This window comes from Podarcis filfolensis, assembly GCF_964270895.1.
Source record: "Podarcis filfolensis genome assembly, chromosome: 3".
Classification (NCBI taxonomy): domain Eukaryota; kingdom Metazoa; phylum Chordata; class Lepidosauria; order Squamata; family Lacertidae; genus Podarcis; species Podarcis filfolensis.
Window position 1 is genome coordinate 95,807,453 of NC_139606.1, and position 24,749 is coordinate 95,832,201.

At 41.6% G+C, this 24,749-nt stretch overlaps 1 protein-coding gene and 1 long non-coding RNA gene across 11 annotated transcripts in view; one reads left to right on the plus strand and one right to left on the minus strand.

Annotated features, from left to right (window-relative positions):
* LOC310758848 overlaps nucleotides 1–24,749 on the minus strand; it is a 321,389-nt gene that overhangs the window by 229,970 nt on the left and 66,670 nt on the right. The gene's annotated exons all lie outside the window — the stretch shown is intronic.
* LOC310758643 (spermatogenesis-associated protein 7 homolog) overlaps nucleotides 1–24,749 on the plus strand; it is a 60,736-nt gene that overhangs the window by 16,375 nt on the left and 19,612 nt on the right. For 8 of the 10 annotated variants that reach the window (XM_083605430.1, XM_083605428.1, XM_083605429.1 and 5 more), the window contains 2 exons: nucleotides 6,185–6,232; nucleotides 23,262–23,383. In XM_083605430.1, the coding sequence (XP_083461556.1) occupies nucleotides 6,185–6,232; nucleotides 23,262–23,383 (170 nt within the window). Of the gene's footprint in view, nucleotides 1–5,743; nucleotides 5,797–6,184; nucleotides 6,233–15,507; nucleotides 15,602–23,261; nucleotides 23,384–24,749 lie in introns of those variants that run through there. The other 2 variants (XM_083605434.1, XM_083605437.1) reach the window with 2 other exon arrangements.

Here is a 24,749-nt window from a genome sequence, read left to right on the forward strand (position 1 = left end):
GAAACGCTGTTTACCTTCTGGCCACAGCAGTACCTATTTACCTACTCATACTGGTATGCTTTCACACTACTAGGTTGGCAGGAGCTGGGACAGAGCAAAGGGAGCTCGTCCTGTTGCGCAGATTTGAACTGCCGACCTTCCGATTGGCAAGTCCAAGAGGCTTGGTGGTTTAGACCACACTGCCATCCGGGTTCCTTGGTAGGGATGATGGGAGTTGGAGTTCAACAACTTCTAGGGGGATCACAGGTTCCCCAATCCTTGATTTAGAAAAAAAAACATGTGACCGTGAGCAAAATCTGTGTTGCAGTCCCACCTACATGAATGAGAGATGAAGGTGATGATGATGATTTTTTATTATTATGTCATGGCATCTTTAATGCCTGTGCAAAGTTATTTCCTGGGCCTGTAGGTGGACTGATTCCTGGTTCGTTCCAGTTCTGTTCCTTAAGGCAATTCCATCATGCTTCCTACTTAGCACAGTCTGGTCTTGTATGTTAAATAAGCTTTGAGGTTCCAAGACAGAGTCCTATCTTGCATGATGCGGTGAGATCTTGGGCCTACAGTTCTCCTGCTGAAATCCTGCAACAGGTGTATACCACAAATATTGGAGGGTCCAGGGAGGTTGGTCCCTGTGGTGTAGTGGTTAAGAGCGGTAGTCTCGTAATCTGGGGAACCGGGTTCGCGTCTCCACTCCTCCACATGCAGCTGCTGGGTGAACTTGGGCTAGTCACACTTCTTTGAAGTCTCTCAGCCTCACTCACCTCACAGAGTGTTTGTTGTGGGGGAGGAAGGGAAAGGAGAATGTTAGCCACTTTGAGACTCCTGAAGGGGAGTGAAAGGCTGGATATCAAATCCAAACTCTTCTTCTTCTTCTTCTTTTGTTGCACTGAAGTATAAGATTGCCCTTCCAGATAGCAATAATGCAGTAACATTTGGGAAGTATTGAAGAACTAATAAAGAAGAATGATTTGTGGACGGTCCTGTATAAATCCACTATTATTGCATCAGTTACATGTTACAGAATATACCTACCAAAAATACTAAAGGTGTGTTTGTGTGTTTTCTCTTTTAATATGTCATCATGCGTAGGTACCCCTGCCCGTTTTCTGTCTGTAGTAACATTTGTCCACCTTTGGCCCCCAATGCATTTAAATCACACAGAGAAGAAACAGCTAGGATTATTGCAGGCAAAGCACCCAAACTTTCACCATTGGAAATCTCATGCTCATAAATGTTCAAAAGCATCTCAGCTACGTGAGGGGAGGCACCCATAATTCACACCTGCTAAGTGAGAGATTTTACTTTCTTGGGCTCTGTGATCACTGCAGATGGTGACAGCAGTCACAAAATTAAAAGATGCCTGCTTCTTGGGAGACAAACCTAGACAGCATCTTAAAAAGCAGAGACATCACCTTGCTGACAAAGGTCTGTATAGTTAAAGCTATGGTTTTCCTGGTAGTGATGTATGGAAGTGAGAGCTGGACCATAAAGAAGGCTGATCGCCGAAGAATTGATGCTTTTGAATTATGGTGCTGGAGGAGACTCTTGAGAGTCCCATGGACTGCAAGAAGATCAAATCTATCCATTTTTAAGGAAATCAGCCCTGAGTGCTCACTGGAAGGACAGATCCCGAAGCCTAGACTCCGATACTTTGGCCACCTCATGAGAAGAGAAGACTCCCTGGAAAAGACCCTGATGTTGGGAAAGATGGAGGGCACAAGGAGAAAGGGATGACAGAGGACAAGATGGCTGGACAGTGTTCTCGAAGCTACCAACATGAGTTTGACCAAACTGCGGGAGGCAGTGGAAGACTGGAGTGCTTGGCGTGCTCTGGTTCATGGGGTCACGAAGAGTCGGACACGACTAAACGACTAAACAACAACAACAAAGCTGAGCAGCACCTTATCTCTGCTCTCTGCCCCCACATTGTGAAGATGGAAAGAAGAGGTTCCCAACAGAACATGAAGGAACTAATTCAAGGACTCGCATGACCGTCAGCCAATTCTTTCAGTCCATTACATTCCTTGAAGCCGAAGCCAAAATTTATAGGGACGAATTCTTCACATGCCAGGACCTCGGATGGAAGATCTCATTTGTCCAAATCAACTTCAAGTCTTACTTTCGCTCCCACGTTGAAACTGCTCACTGGAACAAACCCTAGCATGCTCTTTTTAAGCTGCAAACCTTTTTACACAGAGTGGCAAGTCGCAGCTACATCTGACCCAGGTTTCAGGCATTCAGAAGAAATCTCCCTCAAAGCTCAGTTCCAAGCATTTAAACTCTACACAGAGTCATTGGAAAGAATCAAAGCACAAAATTAAAACCTGTGAAGGATTTCTTTTCATGCTTTGCAAATTTTTTCCACCAGTTCCCTACTGGGCTAAACAGGGGAAATGGAGAAAAATGGCAGGCATGTTTAAATAAAAGCTCTGCATGTGAAAATATAGGTAGTGCACTGCTTATGACTCCCCCTCCCCATAATGCCATTGTATCCCTGAGGTGCGGGTATTGAAATAGCAAAACTAACATCCATTGTTCTCTTAGGTATTCTGGTTTTAGTATGAGTTGTATCATGCCTAAGAACAGAAAACATTCATCTTGAATAGAAAGGTTTTGCTTTCACTCCCAGGCTCATTTACTGACATATTTTGGATTAGGGAGGCATTTTCCTTCCAGTCAGGTTGTCTTATTTCGTTCCTGGGGATTTCACATTATCTTGTAGTTTGGCTCCTAGAGCCCACCTGGTGTGCCTTAGTAAACAGATAGCTTGTTATATATATGTGTAACTCGGGTGATGCAAAGCTAATTTGAAACAATTTTCTAAATTATAAATATATATAACAGATTCCATGCATCCACGTAATCTGACCCTACCAAAGAACAGTAATTCTGAGGTGGGCTTGAGCAACACCTGGTGACTTCTGAGAAGGATAAGGTGGCTGTTGCTGGAGCAACTGAGGAAGACTCCCATCCATGGATGTGTTTCCACATTTGCTTGGGACCCATTCGTCTAAACAGGTCTGCAGAATAAGCCCTTCTGTACAGTACCCTTGATTTCTCAGGGCTCTTAGCAGCCAATTTGTAGGCAGAACAGCGAGGCTTTGATTAGAATGGAAGCAGAGGAAGGTTGGGGTTTTGTAATCTCAGGAGGTTCCATACTAGCTGAATATCAAAACAAACAAAAAGTTTGCCGACCCTGAAAAAGTAACAAGCTAGCAATATTCTAAGTATGTGCGGTTTCAAAACTTTAGTGTCTAAAACTATCAGCCCACAGCCTACCCTACAGGACTGTTGTGAAGATAAAAGTGGGGAAGGGGAAGACAATTGTTATGTACTGAGTTGAATAGGATCCAAAATGCTTCAGTCTGATTGGTCCTAGAACAATAGGATCCAGAATGCAGCAGTCTGATTGGTCCACAGGAGCCACCCAATCCAGCTCCAGATGGAAGTGAATCCGCAACCTGATTGGCCTACAGGTGAATCCCGGAATTAGCCAATCACGTGGGGCCCATTGTGTAAATAATGTATATAAAGCAGACATTCTGGGGGAACTTCCATTCCTCCTCACCACTAGGAGCTGAATAAAGAGCATGAAATCCACTCTCAACTCTGAGTATATTTCAACAATGCAGCCTTGAGCTCCTGGAAGGAAAATCAAGATGCAAATATACAACAACGAACAACAAGTATGTGCAGTTTCACGACGCTCAGCAAAACATATGTACACACAAAACATTCTCCCTATATGTGTGTGTGTTCATATGTGTATGTTAAAATTCTTATAGGCTGTATGAAATGCGGTATATACTTGTGTAGAGCCTATAAGAATTTTAACTTATAAGGTGTTTAATTATTTTATGGTTGTATTTGTTGATTCATTGTGAATGCTCTCCCCAGGATGCTTGCCTGTTATTTATTTCATAAAATCTATTCACCGCTTGATTGTAAAAAAAAAAAACCCCTCAAAGATAAAATAGAATGTGCAAGAAAAAATAAAAACCCTGTATTAAGGGAGTTACTTCTGAGTAAAACATCCCCAAACCAGCCAGTTGTGTTTTATTCTGCAAAAGCTGGAACACTTGGGGAGTGATTGAAATAGTGTGGACACAAGAAAAGTGCTTTAACGAACATACCCCAATTTTATCCACCATATTCGCCTACATTGCCCGCTGCTGTAAGGTGGTCCCCTTCTGTGTCCCAGGTGGCGGTGGTCAACACTGTCTGCCTAGCAACAGTGATTAAGTATCCTTAGCAGTGGTGCTGCCTACCAAGTGCCAAAGCATCAGAGTTGCTTCCACATGCTCTAACTTTCTTCAGAAATATTTGGGTGACATACTTAAAAACACACACAGACCTAAAAATAAAGAGTCTGGGGTCCCTGCTCTATCCCTTGTAGGCAGCCCCGGACACATTTAATTGAGAGCAAACCCCTCTGATGTTCGCTTGACCTTACATTCAAGTGATTATGCACAGACTGTACAACAAAATAATCAGCTGGTGTAAATCACAAGCCCAGTGACTACAGGGAGCTGAAAGTCTTCAAACTGCTCTTTAAACTGGCTAAGGCATACCACTGCTGTTGTTTGCTCATAGGAATAGAGTAAAGATATCAGAATACCTTGCACTGCCCAAACTCAGGAAGTATTCTGCTTCCAGTCAGTGAGTTGTTAAACACACCCAAAGGAAGAAAGCCATTCAGAATATAAGGGATTTGACTCTTTGGCTTTCTGATGTGTTGAATACACTTTCTGTATGCTCTAGCCAAGTTGTGGCTGAAGTTATTAATTTGGATGTTTGGTCCTATATTAAAAATAATATATTGAGGGTCTCCCCCCCCCCATGGAATAAATAACATTTTTTGAGGCAATTAACCATTGTTTATTACATTGGAACTTTTACCTTTGTGTAGTACAGACCCGCAAAATGTCCGGCTTGCTTAATGCATGATATACTATTTACTCAGTAATTACTAAGGTAACAGCTGAAGTTTTTTTTTTTAAAAAATGTATTTTTTATTAAAGATTTCTTACAAAAGTATGTGCAACGTCTCTTTTTTCAAGTTACATTTTCTACGGATCAGTTTCATTTGTTGAGACATTAGTGTTACATTAGGAAGAAAAGGGGGGAAGAGGTGGAGGGGGCCATGGTGGGTGGGGATGGGGTCGGGTAGTGGTGTTTCTATTTTACTTAATGTATGCATGGGGTTTTGGATCAGCGTTGCTTGTGCAGGTTCTCTTTGCTATTCGCTTGTGTTCCTTTGGTGGTGAGAGAAGTTGCGGTTGGCCTAGGGTGTGATTGTTTGTGACTGGCTGTGGTAGTCTTTGTTTTCATGTGTGAGTGGGGTGGGTGGGTGTTTTGAATCAGGTTAGCCATATTGATTTGTATGTTGTTGGTGGATTTTTGTCATTGTCTTGTTGGGCTGTGTATGTGATAAAGGGGAGCCATACTGGGGTGAAGTCGTCTTCCTCTATTTGTCCCCGCACCAGTGTCAGTTCATTGGTTAATTTTTCTAGTAAGGCTGTTTCCCATACTATTTGGTACTATTGGTCCATGCTTGCTCCTGACAGGTCTCTCCAGTGTCTGGTTTTGATGTTTTTGGCTGCTGAGAGTAGGTGGGTTATGAGTTCTTTGTGATGTGAGTGGGCATTACTGTCTTGGAAGAAGGTAACAGCTGAGTTGAGATGTTGAAAGATAACCTTATCACATCAATGTCACATGCAATGCTTAATATTTTAAAATGCAGGGCTCTGGCAGTTGTTCATGGTAATGAGATGGAGCCATGCAAACATCTTAACCGTGAGCACACTATCTCTGTTTCAAGCATTAAACCAAACCTGTGGAGGGAGCATGATGCTATGCACCCCAGGTCACATTCGTTCTTCCATATGCAGGCTTAACCACCAAAATTTTAAGCTACAGCTGAGGATTTGGCCTCATAATCAACGAAGAAGAAATAGAAACCTACCACAAATAATTTCCTCTTTTATATCTCCCATATTGCAGTTAGATTTCTAAATAAAAGGTTTAGAGAAGGAGGTTACTTAAGAGCACGCTTTTAATTGAATCCAGACTTTCAACAGCCCTATCGCTTAGAAGCAGGTCATTCATTACTCTTTCCTGTAATTTGAAAGCAAAATACTGAAAACATAGATAAACAACTTTTTGTTTTGTTTTGTTAATTCAGCTGCTGTTGATTCATCTGCTCCAAAGAGTTTGAACACGAGCATTAAATGTAAGTATAACTTGTTTTGCTTTCAAAATAACGTCTGGCTTCACCTTGCTTGGTCTGGAAATATTTGCTTTGGATGATCCCTCTCGTTCTCTCCTAAAACCTTCATGCCATTTCCCCCAAACCACAATACTTTCGGCATCCCATATAGCACTGACCTGTTGGCAAAGAAAAATAGCACTGTCCGTTACTTTAGTATTGTCTGTGTTGCATGGGAAGGGGGCTGTTGCATCTGAATTATTTGCATCTGTTCATTAAAGTATCCTGCTAACATGTATTTTAATATGATTCTCACAATAGTGGTAAAATCCAAAAGTCTAAGCGCAAACTGATTTTTCAAGTTTAAGGCTGCAATCCATTATAAGACATTTACTTATAAGCACAGGTGCATTCCTTTGCATCCCAACGCCCCCTTGTCCCAGGAAGTGATTCATTTAGATACGTTGAACCTCCCTGTTGAAAAAAAAATCATGGATTATACAAAAGATAATACTGATTTCAAGATTGCTGCTTCAAAGTGCATTGAAACTTCTTGCACTCTTGGGGTGAATGAGTTAAATCCAGACTTAAAAGCATTTACACCATGTTTTAAAAGAGAGGCGGGGACCCTTTTTTAGAGCATGAGGGCCGCGCTCTGTTGCGGATAAATTTCCAGGGGCCACATTCCAGTGGTGGGTGGGGGCACAGGGGAAGGTTGCAATGGATATGGCTTTGACCTTTGTACATTATATTTCAATAGCACAAAATTCAGGAATGGTTACACTCAAACCTCTCCATCCTCCATTCAGACAAGTGAGAGGTTCAAGGACGCAGTCCAGCCAGGCAAAAACATCCAGGGGCACGTTCTTGGGAGAAGGAACATGGCCTAGGGAGAGTCCCACAGGTCAGCACAATCCTACGCATGTCTATTTAAGATTCAGTGGCACTGCAGCCGTCTTCAGGCAGTCGCCCTCCCACAGATAACAATAGGGTGTAACCTGCCCCAGGTGTGCATAGGCTCCCTCTGTGATTTAGAATCTTAATCAGGCAGGGTTCTAACCAGGGGACAGGGAGCCTACCCACTGAGAACAGAATCTACTCTCCAGGCCATCCCTCCAATGTGTGGATGATGAGGGGGAAGGGCTGCCTCACTGCCCCCCTCACATGGTTTTAAGGGGGCTTGGGTTCAAGGGGATTTATTCTTATCTAAGTGTGTGTGTGTGTGTTAACTATGCGTCCACATATCAACTTTCCTGTGGCCTTTGTGTCACCTGTCTGACTAGTTCGATAATGGCGCCACCACCAATGTGTTTGGCGCCATGATGGGGCAAAACCTCATTCATGAAACCCCCTTCATAGGGAGGTGTGCCTGTTCCCTATACATTGGTGGCATTTGGACACCAACTGTGAAAATTTCCATTCACCCAGGCTTTTGAGAAAATCAATGTTGACTAAAATTTTGGCAGCTCGTATTCCATTGCACGTTTTTGTTGTTTGTTGTTTTTGTTTTAGAAATATATTTTTATTGCATAGATTGTGTTTTTATGCCGTTCACTGCCCTGAGCTCCCACGGGAGGAAAGCTGGTAGAGAAATGAAATGAATAAAATAATTTAATTTTTTTGGTTATTTCCATAAAGAGCCTGCAGAAAGATGTGCAGATTGTAAGCAACAAATAAGAAATGGATGAAATGTTTTTTTGCACGAAAAAGGATGGTGTGTGGAACGGCCCCTGGGAGTACAGTGGTACCTCGGGTTAAGAACTTAATTCGTTCCGGAGGTCCGTTCTTAACCTGAAACTGATCTTAACCTGAAGCACCACTTTAGCTAATGGGGCCGCCTGCTGCCGCTGTGCCGCCGGAGCACGATTTCTGTTCTTATCCTGAAGCAAAGTTCTTAACCTGAAGCACTATTTCTGGGTTAGCGGAGTCTGTAACCTGAAGCATATGTAACCTGAAGCGTATGTAACCCGAGGTACCACTGTATGATCCTAATTCTGGGGAGGGGGGAGAAGAAGCCATTTCATAATTCTACAGCCCTCTAGATTTTCTGGTTTGAATAAACTCCAAATGTCACAATGGGTCCCATGCAAGCAGACCTCCCCCATCCCACTCCACACACAGAGTTGCTACTGAATTCTGGGTTGGCTTCTGGACTTTATTAGCTACCCCTCGTATTAGCTTCCAGATTCATTCTCATTACTGGGCAGATTATCTGCTGAGCAAGCATTCCTCCCGAAACAACATTCCTTGCAGAAGTGCCTTAGAATGATTAAAGAAGCGCGGTCCTCCTTATGAGAGAAACAGCAGGACTTGCATCGCATAGTGAAAAGGTGGCCGAGAAGAGAGGGAGAAGATTGTACGACATAGCAAATGTGTTGCTAGCTCTGCCCTTAATCGGGAAGTTAGTCTTAGCTCATTAAGTAGCTTGTTCGTCAATGGCATTGAATCTGCTCCTCTGCCTCTGTCTGTGGCAGAACACAGGTTGCTTGACTCTTGTTGTGTCTCTATGGAAAAGCAAGTTAATTGGGGGAAATATTGTGGGTTTGTCTTATCTGCTGCCATTGCACCCATTGCAAGCCAAATCTATGGATATAGATGATGCAGGAGCAAATAGAGCATGTTCTTGGGCTGGATCTACACTGACCCTTTTATCGTTATTAGAAGGATGTTAGATACATCATTCTGAAACATCACAGGGCATACTGGTAAATTAAAAATGTTCCTTACTTTGTTGTGTCCGTAATAATGCAATTTCCCTATTGCCGGTTCCTGGTTGATCTGTTACAAGCAGAATGCAATGTGTCCATCTATGTTATGAAAATCATTCCTTAACCCTTCCTTAATGTTATAAACCATTAATGTAGATCCGCCCTACGTCCACCTCTAACCAATGGATACCACATCTAACTTTTCTCACGATACCTAAGAAGAGCAGTTCTGCTGGCCCATGTTAATGTTTTACACAGCAATCTAAGCAAGAGGAAGCCAGAGTGATTTACGCCAAGGTAAATTATGCTGGTGGAGCTTCCTTGTTCCAAATTCCTTTCAGGAACAGGGCTACTGCTGGTTGAGGTGGCCGGAACTTGGCAGACGGGAAGCAAGACTTTCAAACAGAGTTTGACTTGCACCACTCTTCTTGCCAAGTTAACTACTGTGGGGTTGCCGGGTCATGTGACCAAGTTGAAAGGAGACCGGAATGGGATAGGTCTCCCCTGCCCAGCCCCAGAACACCCCTCTTTTGAGACTTCAGCTCAGCCCCGGTTCATTTGCGATGGAGGTCCTACACTGGTATACAGTGTCTCTGGCTTTAGCTGGTTTAGCTCAGCCAGAGATCTGCCTATTCCAAACCTCCCTCCTCCCAGCACATCTTGGGTTTTGATTTGATCCCTTACCCTCTAAGATCCTAGGCGGCAGATCTGCCATAGTTCCTTTCAAGGATAGGTGCTATCCTTGTAATCATTTGAGATTTTGAATCTGTGTCTCCCATTCTTCTACTGTAGATTTTATCAGTGAGTTAGATCAGTGGTTCTCAAACTTTTTTTTTAATCTGGGCCACACTTTCAAAATAAAAATTTGCTTGCCCCACACTGATTTTTTTATTGATAAGAAATACATTGGAAAACAAAAAGAAATAACTCCTAGCAGTGCTGAAATTTTAACATGGGACAGCCAGAAAGTATAAAATAATGCAGCTACATAAGAACATGAATCATTTGCAAAATATAATATTGATTGTCCTTGAATCTTCCTAACACATTTGTCATCCTCTCTTGCCACACCCATGTGGTGTGCCACATCCTTTGAGAATCACTGGATTACATGATGCGCAATGTGTTTCCTGGTTCATTCTTTGAGGCCACATTGAGTATTTGACTTCACGGGACTATTACTGAACAGGTGGCAAGATATCTGAATGTTGTCACATTGCTAAGATTTGCTATGATTTTTAATTCCTAGCATGTCGACGCTAGTGATTAATAGCTTGTTCTGCTGAGGGTATGCATTTGTACTTTATATTTTGTACTCTGTTTATTGGTTGGCCAACCGTAACAAACACTTGATTGACTGAAGTAATGTCAAGAGAGTTTTTAGGCTAAAGAAAATCAGGGCTGTGAGATACAGAAGATGCTAACAAGTATAAAGCCAAGATCTGGGGGGATGTAACAATGACTGGATTAACCGCTTAGAATCATTTTGAACATAATGTTCTTTGTCTCAACACACATTGGGCTCTGTCAATATCCAGTCAGCTAAACTCACATCCAATCCACGCTTTCATGTAAATCAATCTTCAATTTATTCATTTATACATCATATTTATATCCCACATTTCCTCCAGAAGGAGCCTAGAGCAAGAAATATCTTCGACAAAATTAAAATTAAAAACCAGACATATTTAAAAAATGGTTCAAATACAGTAAAACGTGTAACCAAATCTTGTGTCTCAAGAGGCCCAACAAAGCAGAAATGTTTTTAGCAGGCGTCTGAAAGAATACAGGGATGCTGACTAATATCAAGTGGCAGGGAGTTCCAAAGTACAAGGAATGACTTCTTACAAGTGAAGAGCAGGCATTGCATGCCACATGTAAACAAGCAAGTTCTGCAGGTCCAAGCAACTGAGTGAGCGTATATGGGGTAAAGTGACCCCTTAACTAAACTGGTCCCACGCCATTAAGGGTTTAAATACCAATAGTAACACCTTGAACTTGGCAGCCAGTCAGAAATCCTGTCAGAAATCATGCTGTAGGATAACTTGTAATAATTTAGCAGTAACTTGAGCACAACCTGTACAGCAAATAATCTGCAGATGACCCAAGACCTAGCTGTAGAAGAAGGAATAATGGATGGCTGAATCTGACTTGAGATAAAAGAGATGGTGGAGATGGGGTGAAAGGTCAATGCAAAGGCCAGCTGCAAATCAGTTTTTTTCTTCTGACCTAAACAGGATTAAATTGCTACATAGGGACAACCTAAGGTATATCAGTTGCTAATGGATTTACAGAGGGGAAATTAAAGCAGTTCTAAATACAGAGACTAAGGGGGAAATAAAACAAACAGCACAATGAGGCAGAACATCTACTAGCTGAGGGAGAGAAAATGTTCTCAGTTTCCAAAACATACAGAACAAATGTCAAGGAAGGGTAATTTTAATATGTTTCAGTAGTTACCTGTTGAAGTTTGGATTCCCTCCTCCAAACTATTTTTGTTACTGGACTAGATAATTCCCAGTGCTTTTAAAACCTTACTTACAGTCCTGTAAAAGTAAAGGTGGATCTACACACAGAAAAGCTCCCTGCTATAAATAAGTCAGAAATTAAATCATTACAAAAGAAAAGAAACACAATGGAAAATCGCATAGAATTTCTTTTTGCTCTCCAGCGCTATCTGGTGTTGCATGTTTATAATGCATTCAAAATACTATTATTTGACTAATATAGCTGAGTCTTAACTTTCACTTTTGTGTTCATGGTTGTTGTTGTTTCCTTTAAAAAAAGAAAGAAAAAGACTGTACAGATTTACCAAAATGCTCAGTTCACTACCACAGGTAAGTCAGATCTGAGGTGGCTCTTGTGACCATTTTATTAAAATGAGTTTTATATTTTATTATAAAATGAGTTTTATTTTAAAACTCATTTTATTTATCTAAGGCAGCAATTCTCTACCTACTTACCTGGGAGTAAGCCCCACTGAATTCAGTGGGACTTATATCCGTTTGGACATTATAGGACTCTACTGTAACATTTCAAATAAGGCATCCACTCAAATACTGTAAGGTGCTCATTCAATGTAAGCTCTAGGCACAGAGTTCATAGGCCTAATGAGCAAACAGTTCTTTAGACATAAAATGACTTAATATCTACCAGAAGAAGGTCCTGATTAGTATTTGCATTTGTAAAGCTACTGGATAAACAAGGAGTATGTCAGAGTGATGTGGGGACATTTTCAATTTTCTGTTGTGTGAGGTATGCAGTTACTTCTTTAATACATTTCAAAACAATAATGGAGAAGACTTGTCCCTGATTAACGACATTACCACCAAATAAATATGGAGTCATTTTTTTAAAACCCTGTGAAGGTTACAAAAAATGGCAAGTGCCGTGATAAACAAGGGCCTTAACATAATCACCCGTCATACTGAATGGCATCAGATTTTTATCCTTAATCCATGAAAGCTCATAAAGATGCATTCACTTTTTGAAAGCATAGCATGTACGTCACCTGTCCCACAGATGGAAAACAATAAATTCAGGTAATAACAAAGGATAAATGTATAAATTGTTTGATGGTAGCTGACAGGGTTTTTTTTTCAGCTGGAATTCAGTTCCGGCAGCTCTCAGATGGGTGCTATTGCAATTATAAGAGAACAAATGAGGCATTCATGGAGAGTTCTGGCACCCCTTTTTGTAGAAAAATAGCAGTCGTCGTTGATGACTTACAATTACCCCCCCCCCCAGTAATTAGCTTGGGGTGGGTGTGGGAGAACCTCCAGAAAAGTACACAGGGAGGGGGATTGTTCCGTCTGGCAAGTTGATGTGCTTGTGCAGATGGATCATTTATAATAGCACCATGTCAAATTCCACCCAATGTGTCCTCAAAGTGTGGTTGGACTACAGCTTTGTTGAACTATAACTTCCATCATCCTTGATCCATGATGGCTGTGTACAACCTCCAGGATCCATCTGGGGTGCCTCTGCAATACCAGCAGCTGGCTGGCCACTGTGAGAACAGGGTGCTGGACCAGATGGGCCTTTGGCTTGCTCTAGCGGGGCTCTTATGTTTTCATTGGTCGTGTTGGCTAGGACTAGTGGGATTCCAACAACATCTGGAGTTCATCGTGTTGGCTGTCCTTCACATACAGCAACTAAATTCAGATTCAGGATAAATAATAATAATAATAATAATAATAATAATAATAATAACAACAACAACTTTTATTTGTATCCCGCCCTCCCCGCCCGAGATGCCTGAAAAAATGTAACGCAAATGGGTCTGGGACCATTTTTCCATCTCGAGGTAAAGTCCAAGGTATCTAGGGGTAATAACATATCCAAAACACATTTTTAATGTATTTTTGAACAAAGAACTGTACTGCGAAATGCATAAATGTGCAGAATCCAATGGATAATTACATTCTGATCCACATATTAGTTCAGGACTTGACTTACATCAGAATTTTAGAAACTGAATTCCTGTGGATCATGCAGGAGATGGGTTAGCCTGTATAAATCCCACAGTTGCCCAATAGGTAAACTGAATTCTGTTTTTAAAAGCTGCTTTGGAGCTAAGATTAGTCCTTTAGGCTCTTTGATCGTTAGCCTGACAATCTGCAAGCAATGCTTACATCCACTCCAGGGAACAGCTATTAACTTCGTCTTATTTGTTCCCCTTGTAGAACTTAGCAGGGAGGAAGATGGGGACAATATTAGAATTAGTTGGCTCTGGCGCCACCTAGAGTTGGCCTCCTTGCTTTGTGCCAAATGGGCACCAGCCTCCACTGAGTTATACTAATTGATATAAAGCAAGTACAGATGAGACAAAAATGTGCATGCAGCTTCTTCTGTACTAATAGACAGTTGTTCATTCATTATTATAATGATGATTATTATTGTTGTTGCAATTGTGGAAATCTGAATGAAATGGCACTTGGTTCATCATTAGCTTCACACTCAGCTTGTGGATACTGGCAGAATTAATGAAACATAACATGCTGTGTTTGTTTATAGCAAATAAAGATGGTCACTGGCTAAAAATAATACTTGCAACACATAAAATTAATAAGCTTGGGTCAGCCACAACACAAAAGCAAAGTTTAGTACTTCTCCTTTATAGGACAATTTATACTCCCAGGATGCCACAAGCCATGATGGGCAAATAGGTCAGTTTCAGTTCAGTCAATTTTAAGTTCAGTTCTCCACTTTTCCTCAGCTTTTTTTTTTTTTTAATGATCTCAAGAAAATTCATTATTATTTTAGGGCGAATGTCTAATACACACATTTTTGTATGCAATTTTGCAAAACCATTCCTCTTAATATAATGCATTTTGTATCTGTTTTCACTAATGTTCATTCATACGCAGACTTTACCCTAGTGTGTGCATTTCTTACCATGTTACTTAGCTGGAGAAGTGCATTGCAAAATTCAGAGAAATGCGAGTTTTAAAGGGATCAGCCGTGTTTCTGTTTGCATAGGGTTTCAGAAAGTGCAAAATATGTATGTTTGCCTTCAAATGCGAACCAAATTGAAATTCCCAGTGGCTACTAAGCATGCATAGCTCTCACTGGCCTGTTTTGGGTTGTTTCTTCTATTAGGGATTTTAATAAGGCTTGGGGGTTTTTTTTGGTACTTTGCAAACCATGGACTTCCCCCAAGCCCATTGATTTATCCCTCTTCTGTATGTATGATTCCAGTTTGACTACATAGGGATCACCACTCACAGTATGTAGGATTTTTTTTTCCTTAAAAAAAATACTCATACCTAAAGGGAATCATATTTATGCCAGTGTATATCTATATCTAGAAGCTGCACAGAAGGTCTGATCATCTGCTATAGATAAATATGAGTTATCAGCCTGCTTAGGTTATATATAGAACTATTTTGTGAAGCCAATATTTCTGGAAAAGGGGGGGAAATTACCTAGTGTAGCAGATTGTTTTTCTGTCAGCCTAGCAGTTTAGCTTATAGCTCATAGCATGCTGAGACCTTGCTTATTATTATCTGCTATTTCACTGCAGTAATCTCTGTGGGGCAAATATTAGTCAATTAAATTAGTTTAGAATAGCACACTGCCTTTTTTTATTAAGTTTGTAAATTGTTTGGGAGCTCAGTGCTGATTTAAGACTGCAGAATTTCAGAGCAATGTTTCTATGTGGATTTCTGGGCATTTGGGAACAAGCCAGCCAAAGTTAAGCACTCATGAGTCCTCGATAGTGGGCAGTGTAGTGGGGCATTATCACTCACTTGACCTCCTGGTCACTTGCATAATTTGTACTGGGAGGTAGAGGGACAAGGCGGTGGGGTCAGTGTGGTGCAAACACGGCAGCAGAGCCAATCTGGCACTCCTGCTAGTTTGTTTGCACCACAACAACTTCCCCTCTGCCTCTTGCCTCCCCTTCTACCTACCAGGAAGCAGCAGCAATGCACGTGGCCAGAGGTCAGGTAGTGGCATCACCCCATCATGCCACCCGCTACTGGATTGAGATGGGAGAGCTTATGCGTGAACTTATCTCTACCGCTGAATTCAAAGTGTACTGAATTTTAACTGGATTCTGCCCCTTATTTATTTGCTACTTCATTGTAGAAATGTACAAATGAATGTGAAATTGCCACAAGAGAAATCCAGCCTATATGAATGATCTCCATCACTCAAGCAAGTCAGCAAGGCTTTTTTCCATGTAGGATTATTACTCCCTATTAATCAAAACTAATGAAATTGTATAGCATTTCGGAAGAATCAACTTGTTCAGTCGCTCAAATAACTATTCAGGGGATGGCTTCTCTTTCTCCATCTCCACACTGCTGCTGTTGCTAGTTGCCTTCTGGCAATTATGCATGATGAGAGGAAACCGATGCAAAAGATTCTTCTTCCTCTCTCATAATACTAGAACCTTGGGTCATCGGAGGAAGATGTTCAATGAGACAGACAGACAAAAGGAAAAGTTCCTTCGCAACACGCATAGTTAGCCTATTCTCTCTCTCTCTTATGAACGGAAAGGGGTCTAATATTTGAATTTGAAACATAAAATTGTGTCCTAAACATGAATTTTAAATTTCATTTCAATATCTTTCACTATTCAAGAGAAATATAATGTTGAAAACAAAGAGAGAATGCGAAATAGGCCAGTAAACCTCAGGGTCTTGCTTTGCCAATATTCTTTAAGGCTTTAAAAGGGTGGCTGCTAGGGTTGCTATATTTCAAAAAGTGAAAATCCAGACACAAAAGTTGTTGAGCCTTTTTTGGCAAAGTTGTTGAGCTTCTCTCTCTCTCTCTCTCTCTCTCTCTCTCTCTCTCTCTCTCTCTCTCTCTCTGTTTTGGCCTACACTTCCAGGTTGCTGGACATCCACATTTTCCCAGACATTTAAGCAATTTTCGACACAGTTTTCGATGACCAAATGCCGACTGTGTCTGGCAAATTCCGGACATATGGCAACCCTGGTGGCTGCAATCCATCAAAAAAGAGGATTCCTGGGACCTCCCCCCTCCTTTTCTCCCAGAATCATTTTAGTTAGCAGGATCCCTGATTGGCTAGAATTAGCTCCTGTGATTTAATATAGGAAGCACTGCCCTCATTTTAAATTGGCTTCATTTGCCCATAGCGACGTCAGCTCAATGGCTGCGTAGCACTATGATGCCATCACTTCGAGAATGTGACCCTTTATTGATTGAAATTGCTCCGTGACAAATGAAGCAGTAACAACAAAGAGGGAAACAGGGACTTTGGGCGGTTGTGAAAAGTGACAGGAAAATGTAGGATTCAAGTGTTTTCAGGTGGGGTTTCAGCTGCCCCAAATTGCTACTTTCAAGGTGAAAAGCAACCATAACTCATCCCTAATAATACTAATAATACTTATAAATCTGAAATCTCAAGTGTTCAGCTTAAGGTCATGCCGTAATGTTAGTCAAATTCTACCTGCTCAAGTGGCCAGACTTTTTAACCATACTATCTTGCTGCCTCTCCCAGTATTGATGTGTGATACACTTTTCTGGTTAGTTCCTGCCTCCAAATGGTTAATTTGATCATGGGGGTGCACATCTGATTAAAAAACTATACGAAACTGTTCTAAAGGAGTTTCAGATGCTAACCATTTTCCTATTTTGATGTTTGGGCATGATTTGCTTGGCAGAGATTTTTTTTTTTTAAAAGCATAAGGTTTTGGCTCTGGGTAGATTAGGAGGAAAGGCGTAGCTATGAAGACCAATTGACATACATTTATTCTAAGGTTAAGTGATCAGAATTACAAGTGTGTACAGATGAGCGGTTTGCAGCAGGTGCCTAGTGGAAACAGCATGTTGACACAGTACTAAATGCTACTCAGATAGCAAAAGGATTATACAGCCAATTGGGAAAACCAATCACTCAGCTTGTTCCATAGCAATCTTCCGCTCTGTATCAATCTTTCGCAGTTTAATAGCCTGCCTGTTTTCACACACTGCCACCCTCTATATTGCCATGGACCTTGTCTTTCTGAAGTAACAGTACTGCAAACCATGCTGCGTTTGAGTTTCCTCAAGTCAAGTACCACTCATTGTTTATTGAAGCGTAAGCAAATAGCTATTTGAAAAAGCTACCCCATTTATGATTTTATCTACATACATGCCATAAACTCTCTATAGCACCCATAAATGCAACAGATAAGCTAGTTGGGTGAAGTGCCTTTGAAAGGCACTGTGTTCTTTTCTTTTCTGTAAGTCTCTTACCCACTTATACCTTTTTGTGGTTAACAATGTGTCCTCCTGTGAGGTAGTGAAGCCACAAGCAGTGTGTCCATATAACGCAGGCATAGGCAAACTCCGGCCCTCTAAATGTTTGGGACTAAAATTCCCATCATCCCTGACCACTGGTCCTGTTAGCTAGGGCTGGTGAGTATTGTAGTCTCAAACATCTGGAGGGCCGGAGTTTGCCTATGCCTGATATAACGCATTCAAGCAGTAGTGTCATCCCTGCAACGGCATAATCACATAATTTTTCTGTGTCCCAGCAATGTAGCTGCTGCCTTTTCCTTGTAGGAGGAGCGAATGGTGACTCTTCATTCTGTGGAAGGATTTAAAAGGGTGAACTCAAGGACAGTTTTAGGGTTAAACCTGTGCTCCTGGCGTCTCATCGACCCCAGTCATTCATAATCAAGCATGCTCAGATTTTCTAGTCCCATCTTGGGTTGATGTTGCTTTCCTTGGCCGTGCTGGACTGTGGCAGAATGTCAGGAAGTGGCTTTTATAGAAGCTGTGGGCATTCATTTCCTCAAGTCTCTGGGGAAATGTCATGGTCCTGTGGCATTTTTCGCAGGGAGAAAGACAAACATGGCAGAGAGGGGCATGTTTGCCTCGGCTGCAGAGCATATGCTGCCGCTTTGAGCTATCCCATCAATAGGGATGGATGAATCTCAAAATTTTTGTTCCTTCTCATTTTTAGTAATCTTAAATTCAGTTTGCAAACTCTTCTTTTAAAAGTCCTCAGCATTTTACTGTGCTTTCCCGCTATCGCACACATTCTGTATGTAATTTTGATGAATATACAGATTTCTGCAAACAATTTCCCCTAATATAATGCATTTTTGCATTTTTTACATAATGTATGCATTTTTAAATATTATTGCATGCCACCCTAATCTCTGAGCTGTGCAAGATTCCTGGAGTTCCAGGTTCTTTCCCGGTGTTTATGTTTTCTTTTGGCAATGAGGCACAGTGGAAACTGTGGTGTCTTCATGATATATGCTTTCGTTACACATACGTACAACCTGAGCCTACAATGGAGGGGTTCCCATAGTCATAGCTTTGGATTGCAGCAGAAATCTCACTCTCCGACTTCTGCCTGCTTCTCACCCAGCTCTCCCCCCGCCCACGACCACACACTCTTTTGTCTTTCTCACTATCAGCCAGGTGAGGGAGGGGTCCACCCATTTGCCCTGTGGCATAGAGCAACTTCTTTGCTCATAGGACCCATACTTAAGGACCATTATGGCCCTTGCCTGTAATTCAACAATGGGATGCTCCATTAGTGTTACCATTACTGGATCCAGGAATTAGAAGGGACTCTGGTATCATACAGCCTAATCGTTCCCTCAATTCACAAGAAAATATTTTTTATTTGGAGAACTGCATTGCAAAATTGGGGGTTTTGAAGGATGGCTGCCCCTTGGTGTGTGTATTGTTTCAGGAAGTGCATATTAGGTAGCTTTGCATTAAAACTGTGAAGCCAACTGAATTTCTCCTTCATCCCTAGCCAGCAACAATCTAGTATTAACACTCACCCATAAGACTGGGCTAGTACTTGTCTGAGTGGGCTGGATGTCAAGTTTTGCTTCTGAAGCTTTCTTGTTGTTTGTTGTTGTTTAGTCATTTAGTCATGTCCGACTCTTCGTGACCCCATGGACCAGAGCACACCAGGCACTTCTGTCTTCCACTGACCGTAATAAAAGTATTGGCACATATTCACCATTGTTTGCTTAATTTTATTCAGGTCCATTAACGACTCCACAAAATATGGCATTATTGTTGATGATGGGCCAAGAATATGAATGATTTTCATCAGGTTGCTCACACAGTTCATAAATAAAGTGACATCTGAAAAAAGGTCCAAATATGCATTCTTCAGCTACCTCACCACGCTGAGACTGAGCACACACTAAAGCACATTCAAAGCACATTCTTTCCCTCAAAAAATTCTGGGCACTGTAGTTTGTGAAGGGTTGCTGGGAACTGTGAATATGTCAGGGGTAAACTACAACGCCCAGAATTCTTTGAGGGAAAGAATGCATTTCAAATGAACTTTAAAAGTATAGTGTGTACGCAGCCAGAATCAAGTAATTGTGGTACCCAATCTACTAATGTGACTGCAAGCCAGTGGGTGCTACTTAATCGAAAGGTACAAGTACCTGTACCGAGGACAGGAAACATTAAAAATGAAATAAATAAAATAAAAATAAAAAAATTGTCCAGTAGCACCTTGTTGTTGTTTAGTCATTTAGTCGTGACCGACTCTTCGTGACCCCATGGACCAGAGCACGCCAGGCACTCCTGTCTTCCACTGCCTCCCGCAGTTTGGTCAGACTCATGTTTGTAGCTTCAAGAACACTGTCCAACCATCTCGTCCTCTGTCGTCCCCTTCTCTTTGTGCCCTCCATCTTTCCCAGCATCAGGGTCTTTTCCAGGGAATCTTCTCTTCTCATGAGGTGACCAAAGTATTGGAGCATCAGCTTTAGGATCTGTCCTTCCAGTGAGCACTCAGGGCTGATTTCCTTCAGAATGGATACGTTTGATCTTCTTGCCGTCCATGGGACTCTCAAGAGTCTCCTCCAGCACCATAATTCAAAAGCCGCCTTTATGGTCCAGCTCTCACTTCCATACATCACTACCGGGAAAACCATAGCTTTAAGTATGCGGACCTTTGTTGGCAAGGTGATGTCTCTGCTTTTTAAGATGTTGTCTAGGTTTGTCATCACTTTTCTCCCAAGAAGCAGGCGTCTTTTAATTTTGTGACTACTGTCACCCTCTGCAGTGATCATGGAGCCCAAGAAAGTAAAATCTCTCACTGCCTCCATTTCTTCCCCTTCTATTTGCCAGGAGATGATGGGACCAGTGGCCATGATCTTAGGTTTTTTTAAGTTGAGCTTCAGACCATATTTTGCACTCTCAACCTCATTAAAAGGTTCTTTAATTCCTCCCCACTTTCTGCCATCAAAGTTGTGTCATCTGCATATCTGAGGTTGTTGATATTTCTTCCAGCAATCTTAATTCTGGCTTGGGATTCATCCAGTCCAGCCTTTCGCATGATGAATTCTGCATATAAGTTAAATAAGCAGGGAGACAGTATACAGCCTTGTTGTACTCCCTTCCCAATTTTGAACCAATCAGTTGTTCCATATCCAGCTTTCTAGCTTTCTAGCATGGAGTAAATTGTTTTATCACATTGTTTGTACTGAGTTCGACAAATTGGTTATACAGTGTCCTGGATATGTTCCCAAAAGAGTAATGGTGACTGAGAAGACAGCTGTCACTTATAGCCATGCCAACAGGAGCAACGAAAACAGGGTGGTGATGATGGGCAATCAATTCTGTTAAGTCATCGGTGCCAGACACGACTTCTCCTGAATGTGAGCGGGTGCCAGATACTAATGCACACAGCTGATTACCATGACCAGAAGAAAATGCTAATGAAAATATTGCGAAAAGCAATTGTTTGTGGATGGAAAAATAGATGAGTGGATTCCTTTCTGCAAACAATTGCTTTTTCTTGGCTTATGCCATGTAGCATTTCCCTGCTAATACACAAAACACTGCTAGTCATGTTGCAGGTAATATAGGATGATGCTTTTTCCAAGATTCCTTACTCGGAGCAGAGGCTGGTGGGTGTTAGATGATGTGCTTTTAGAGCAATACTTTTTGCATTGACCTCTAACATCTCAAAGTTGGAGGCACCACCATGTCCTTCAAATCAGTCTAAGGAGATATTGTTACAAGGCACACCGAGACTAATTATCTTCAACCTTTTTAGACCCAACTGTAACTCGGCCGATATCGTGGGACCAACTTTAATTTTTTTTATCGTATTGTGTCCACCTCTCTCTTTCTTCCCTCCCTTCTGTTTCCCTCTTAGCGTCTCTTAATACTCCTCTGTTTTTCCTGCCTACAGCCTACTGTTCTTCCTTTCCCTTTCTCCTTCACTTGTCTCAAAAGCATTTGAAAGAATAATGGTGCCACCGCTGCAACCCATTTGTTCATCGCAAGCTGCAGGGAATTGTCATAGCTCCATGGTAGAGAATCTGCTTTTGCAGTTCCAGGTTCAATCCCTGGCATCTCCAGATAGGGCTAGGAAGGTCCCTTGCCTGAAACCCTGGATAACTGTCAGTGCCAACAGTGCTGAGCTGCAGGGACCAAATGGTCTGACTCAGTGTAAGGCAACTTACTACATTCCTAAGCTGAAGACCAGTGACTGACCCTGATCTTAGAGGCTGAGAAGAGTGCTGTTTCGGTGCTCCTTACAGCTGCAACCCAAAGATTATTTGTTTACTTATTCAATTTGTATACCACCCTTCATCCAGGGATCACAGGGTGGTTCACAATATGAAATCACAAAAATACATAAGATAGTGACAAACGAAAACAATAACTTCCACATCTAGTCCAGAATCCTGTTCTCTCAGTGATCACCCAGATGCCTATGGAAAGCTTGTAAGAAGGACCTGAGTGTAACAGTGCTTTCTCTCCCCACTTGTGACTTATAGAAACTGGTGTTCAGAGGCAAACAGCCTCTGAGAGTAGAGGTAGAACATTCCTATCATGGCTAGTAGCCATCAATCAATAAATTTATGAAGGATAAGGCCGGTGGTATTTTTCTAGAAAAAGAGGTGCTGGAACTCACCTTGTTCTCTTATAATGGCAATGGCCCCCACCTGAGAGATGCCAGAGAGTTCCGGCTGAAAAAAAGCCCTGTATAAGGCTAAACCCCTTTTAAATCCATACATGTTGGTGACCATCCCTGCTCCTTTTTTTTCTTTTTCAAAATATTTTTTATTTGATTTTACAAATACAGAATTATAACAATACAAAATACATATCTATTTAGAGATTTCTCCGACCCACCTTTCCGTCCATGGGTCCTATTTTCAACCTTTCCAACTGCATATTATTTCATAATCCATCTTTTATGTCTTTCCATTTTCTCCATAATATTTGCTACATTACAAGTATTATTACAATCCTGCTAATGTTTTCATCTGCTTACAGTGATCTCCAAGATAAATTAACCCCCCCCCCCATTCTTTATTGAAGTTTTGGTCTTCTTGGTTCTTGAGCCTTCCACTCACTTTTGCCATTTTGGCATAATCCAACAGCTTAGTTTGCCATTCCAGTCTGCTAGGGAATTTGTCTTCTTGCCATCTCTGGGCTAGTAATATCCGTGTGGCTGTTGTCACATACATAAAAAGTCTTTTCTGCTCCTTTGGAATATCGGTACCTACAATTCCTAATAAAAAAGCTTCTGGTTTTTTAACAAAAGCTATTTTAAACATTTTCCCCCCAATTCATTATATATCATTTCCCATAATGCTTTTGTTACCTTACATGTCCACCACATGTGGTAGAAGGTGGTGGCTATCACTGCTTCTTATGTGGGGGAACCAATTTCCTTGTTTAGCAACGCGCTGGATGAAGAAGTGACCTGGACAAGAAATAGACTTGAGACATCCATTCCCAACTAGGTGAAGGTATACATGTAATTGCAGGAGCACTCCTTGTCCAGCTTCTATCCATGCCATTGTGCTTATTTATTGTACTCCAAGAAGCTGAAATGCCATTTAATTTGTGCTTACAAACCCTTCCTGTTTTCCTGTATACAGACCAGGACCAGCAGAAAAGAGAGGCGCTGATTAAGGCAGTTGAGAAATACAAGAAAGAAATGTCCCAGATCCCTTCTGGACCTCCATGTCATCCCAGGAGTGTTTCCACGGAGAATTGTAAAGTATGCGGAGGATATTGATTGTGCAATCTGTATGCGACTTATTTCTGAAGGCATGGAAACATTAGCTGCCTTCCTGGTTTGTTCCCAAGGGACAACGTCCCAAGCTAGCTCAACCTATGGCTGGCATTTTCCTCTCCTATTAAGAATTTTGACAATCTCAGCTTTCAATTTTTTCCTCCTCTAAAAAAGCAAAGCAAGCCTCTAGACTTCCAGGTTGTCCATAAATGCTTGAATATAAGCTGGCAGCTGGAAAGAAAATAAGAACTCAGTCATGCCATCAGGGTAGGATTTGTGGGGAGGGCAGAGGTCCATGGCCCCACTCAACAGAATGAGAAACCCAGCAAGGTTGGCTTACCACATTTTAAACTTATTATATATTATTTAATTTATGAATTACGTGAAGTAGCACACTCTACCATCTAAAGGAAGTCCTCCCCATTTTAGACCAGTAAGTCCAGAGTCTAAGTTGCCTAACTGTACCATTGAAAGAATTATATTGTTTTAAAATTTCGTGGATCTTCAGACATAGTTTCATATGATAGTCTGGTGATGACCATGGGGGGAAATCAGGATAATCTTGCATTTGGAATGAATCATAGAATTGTAGAAGGGACCATACATTTAACACACATTTAAACCATGTTACTTCCCCTAAAGTATCCTGGGAATTGTGGTTTGCACCTCACAGTTGCCAGCAACCTAAACAAACTAAAATTACCAGGATTTTTAAAATCTGCTTTCTTCCAGGTTGGAGGACCTGTGTGCTGAACAACTCCTTTGGGTTGGTGGCTGCTCAGTGGCACCCCTGGCTTCCCCTTACTCAACGAAGCTTGTTTTTGTTTTAATTAAACTTCTTATTACTATTAAATTAGCATTAAGCCAGGCATTGCACAGTCAGTATTTAATTTAAACTGTTTTCCCCAGCACCATTTGTTTCGCCCACTCTGCAACTGAAACTAATTGGCACATGCCCCATGTGATCTGGCATGTTCCTGTGAATCTGAGACATTTGCCATAAACATTGACACGATGACCTAAGCTGTGCTCAGTGCCACCTTCTGCTCAATATCCCAGTCACTCACTTCATCCTGTTGTTTTTGCCTCACCTGAACAAGAAACAGTGATGCCATCGTGACAAACCTGCTCCCACCTAAAAAACCCCCACAGCTTTTGGGGACTTCTAAGTCAGACCCTGACTTCGGGACACGGGTGGCGCTGTGGGTTAAACCACAGAGCCTAGGACTTGCCGATCAGAAGGTTGGTGGTTCAAATTCCCGCGATGGGGTGAGCTCCCATTGCTCGGTCCCTGTTCCTGCCAACCTAGCAGTTCTAAAGCACATCAAAGTGTAAGTAGATAAATAGGTAC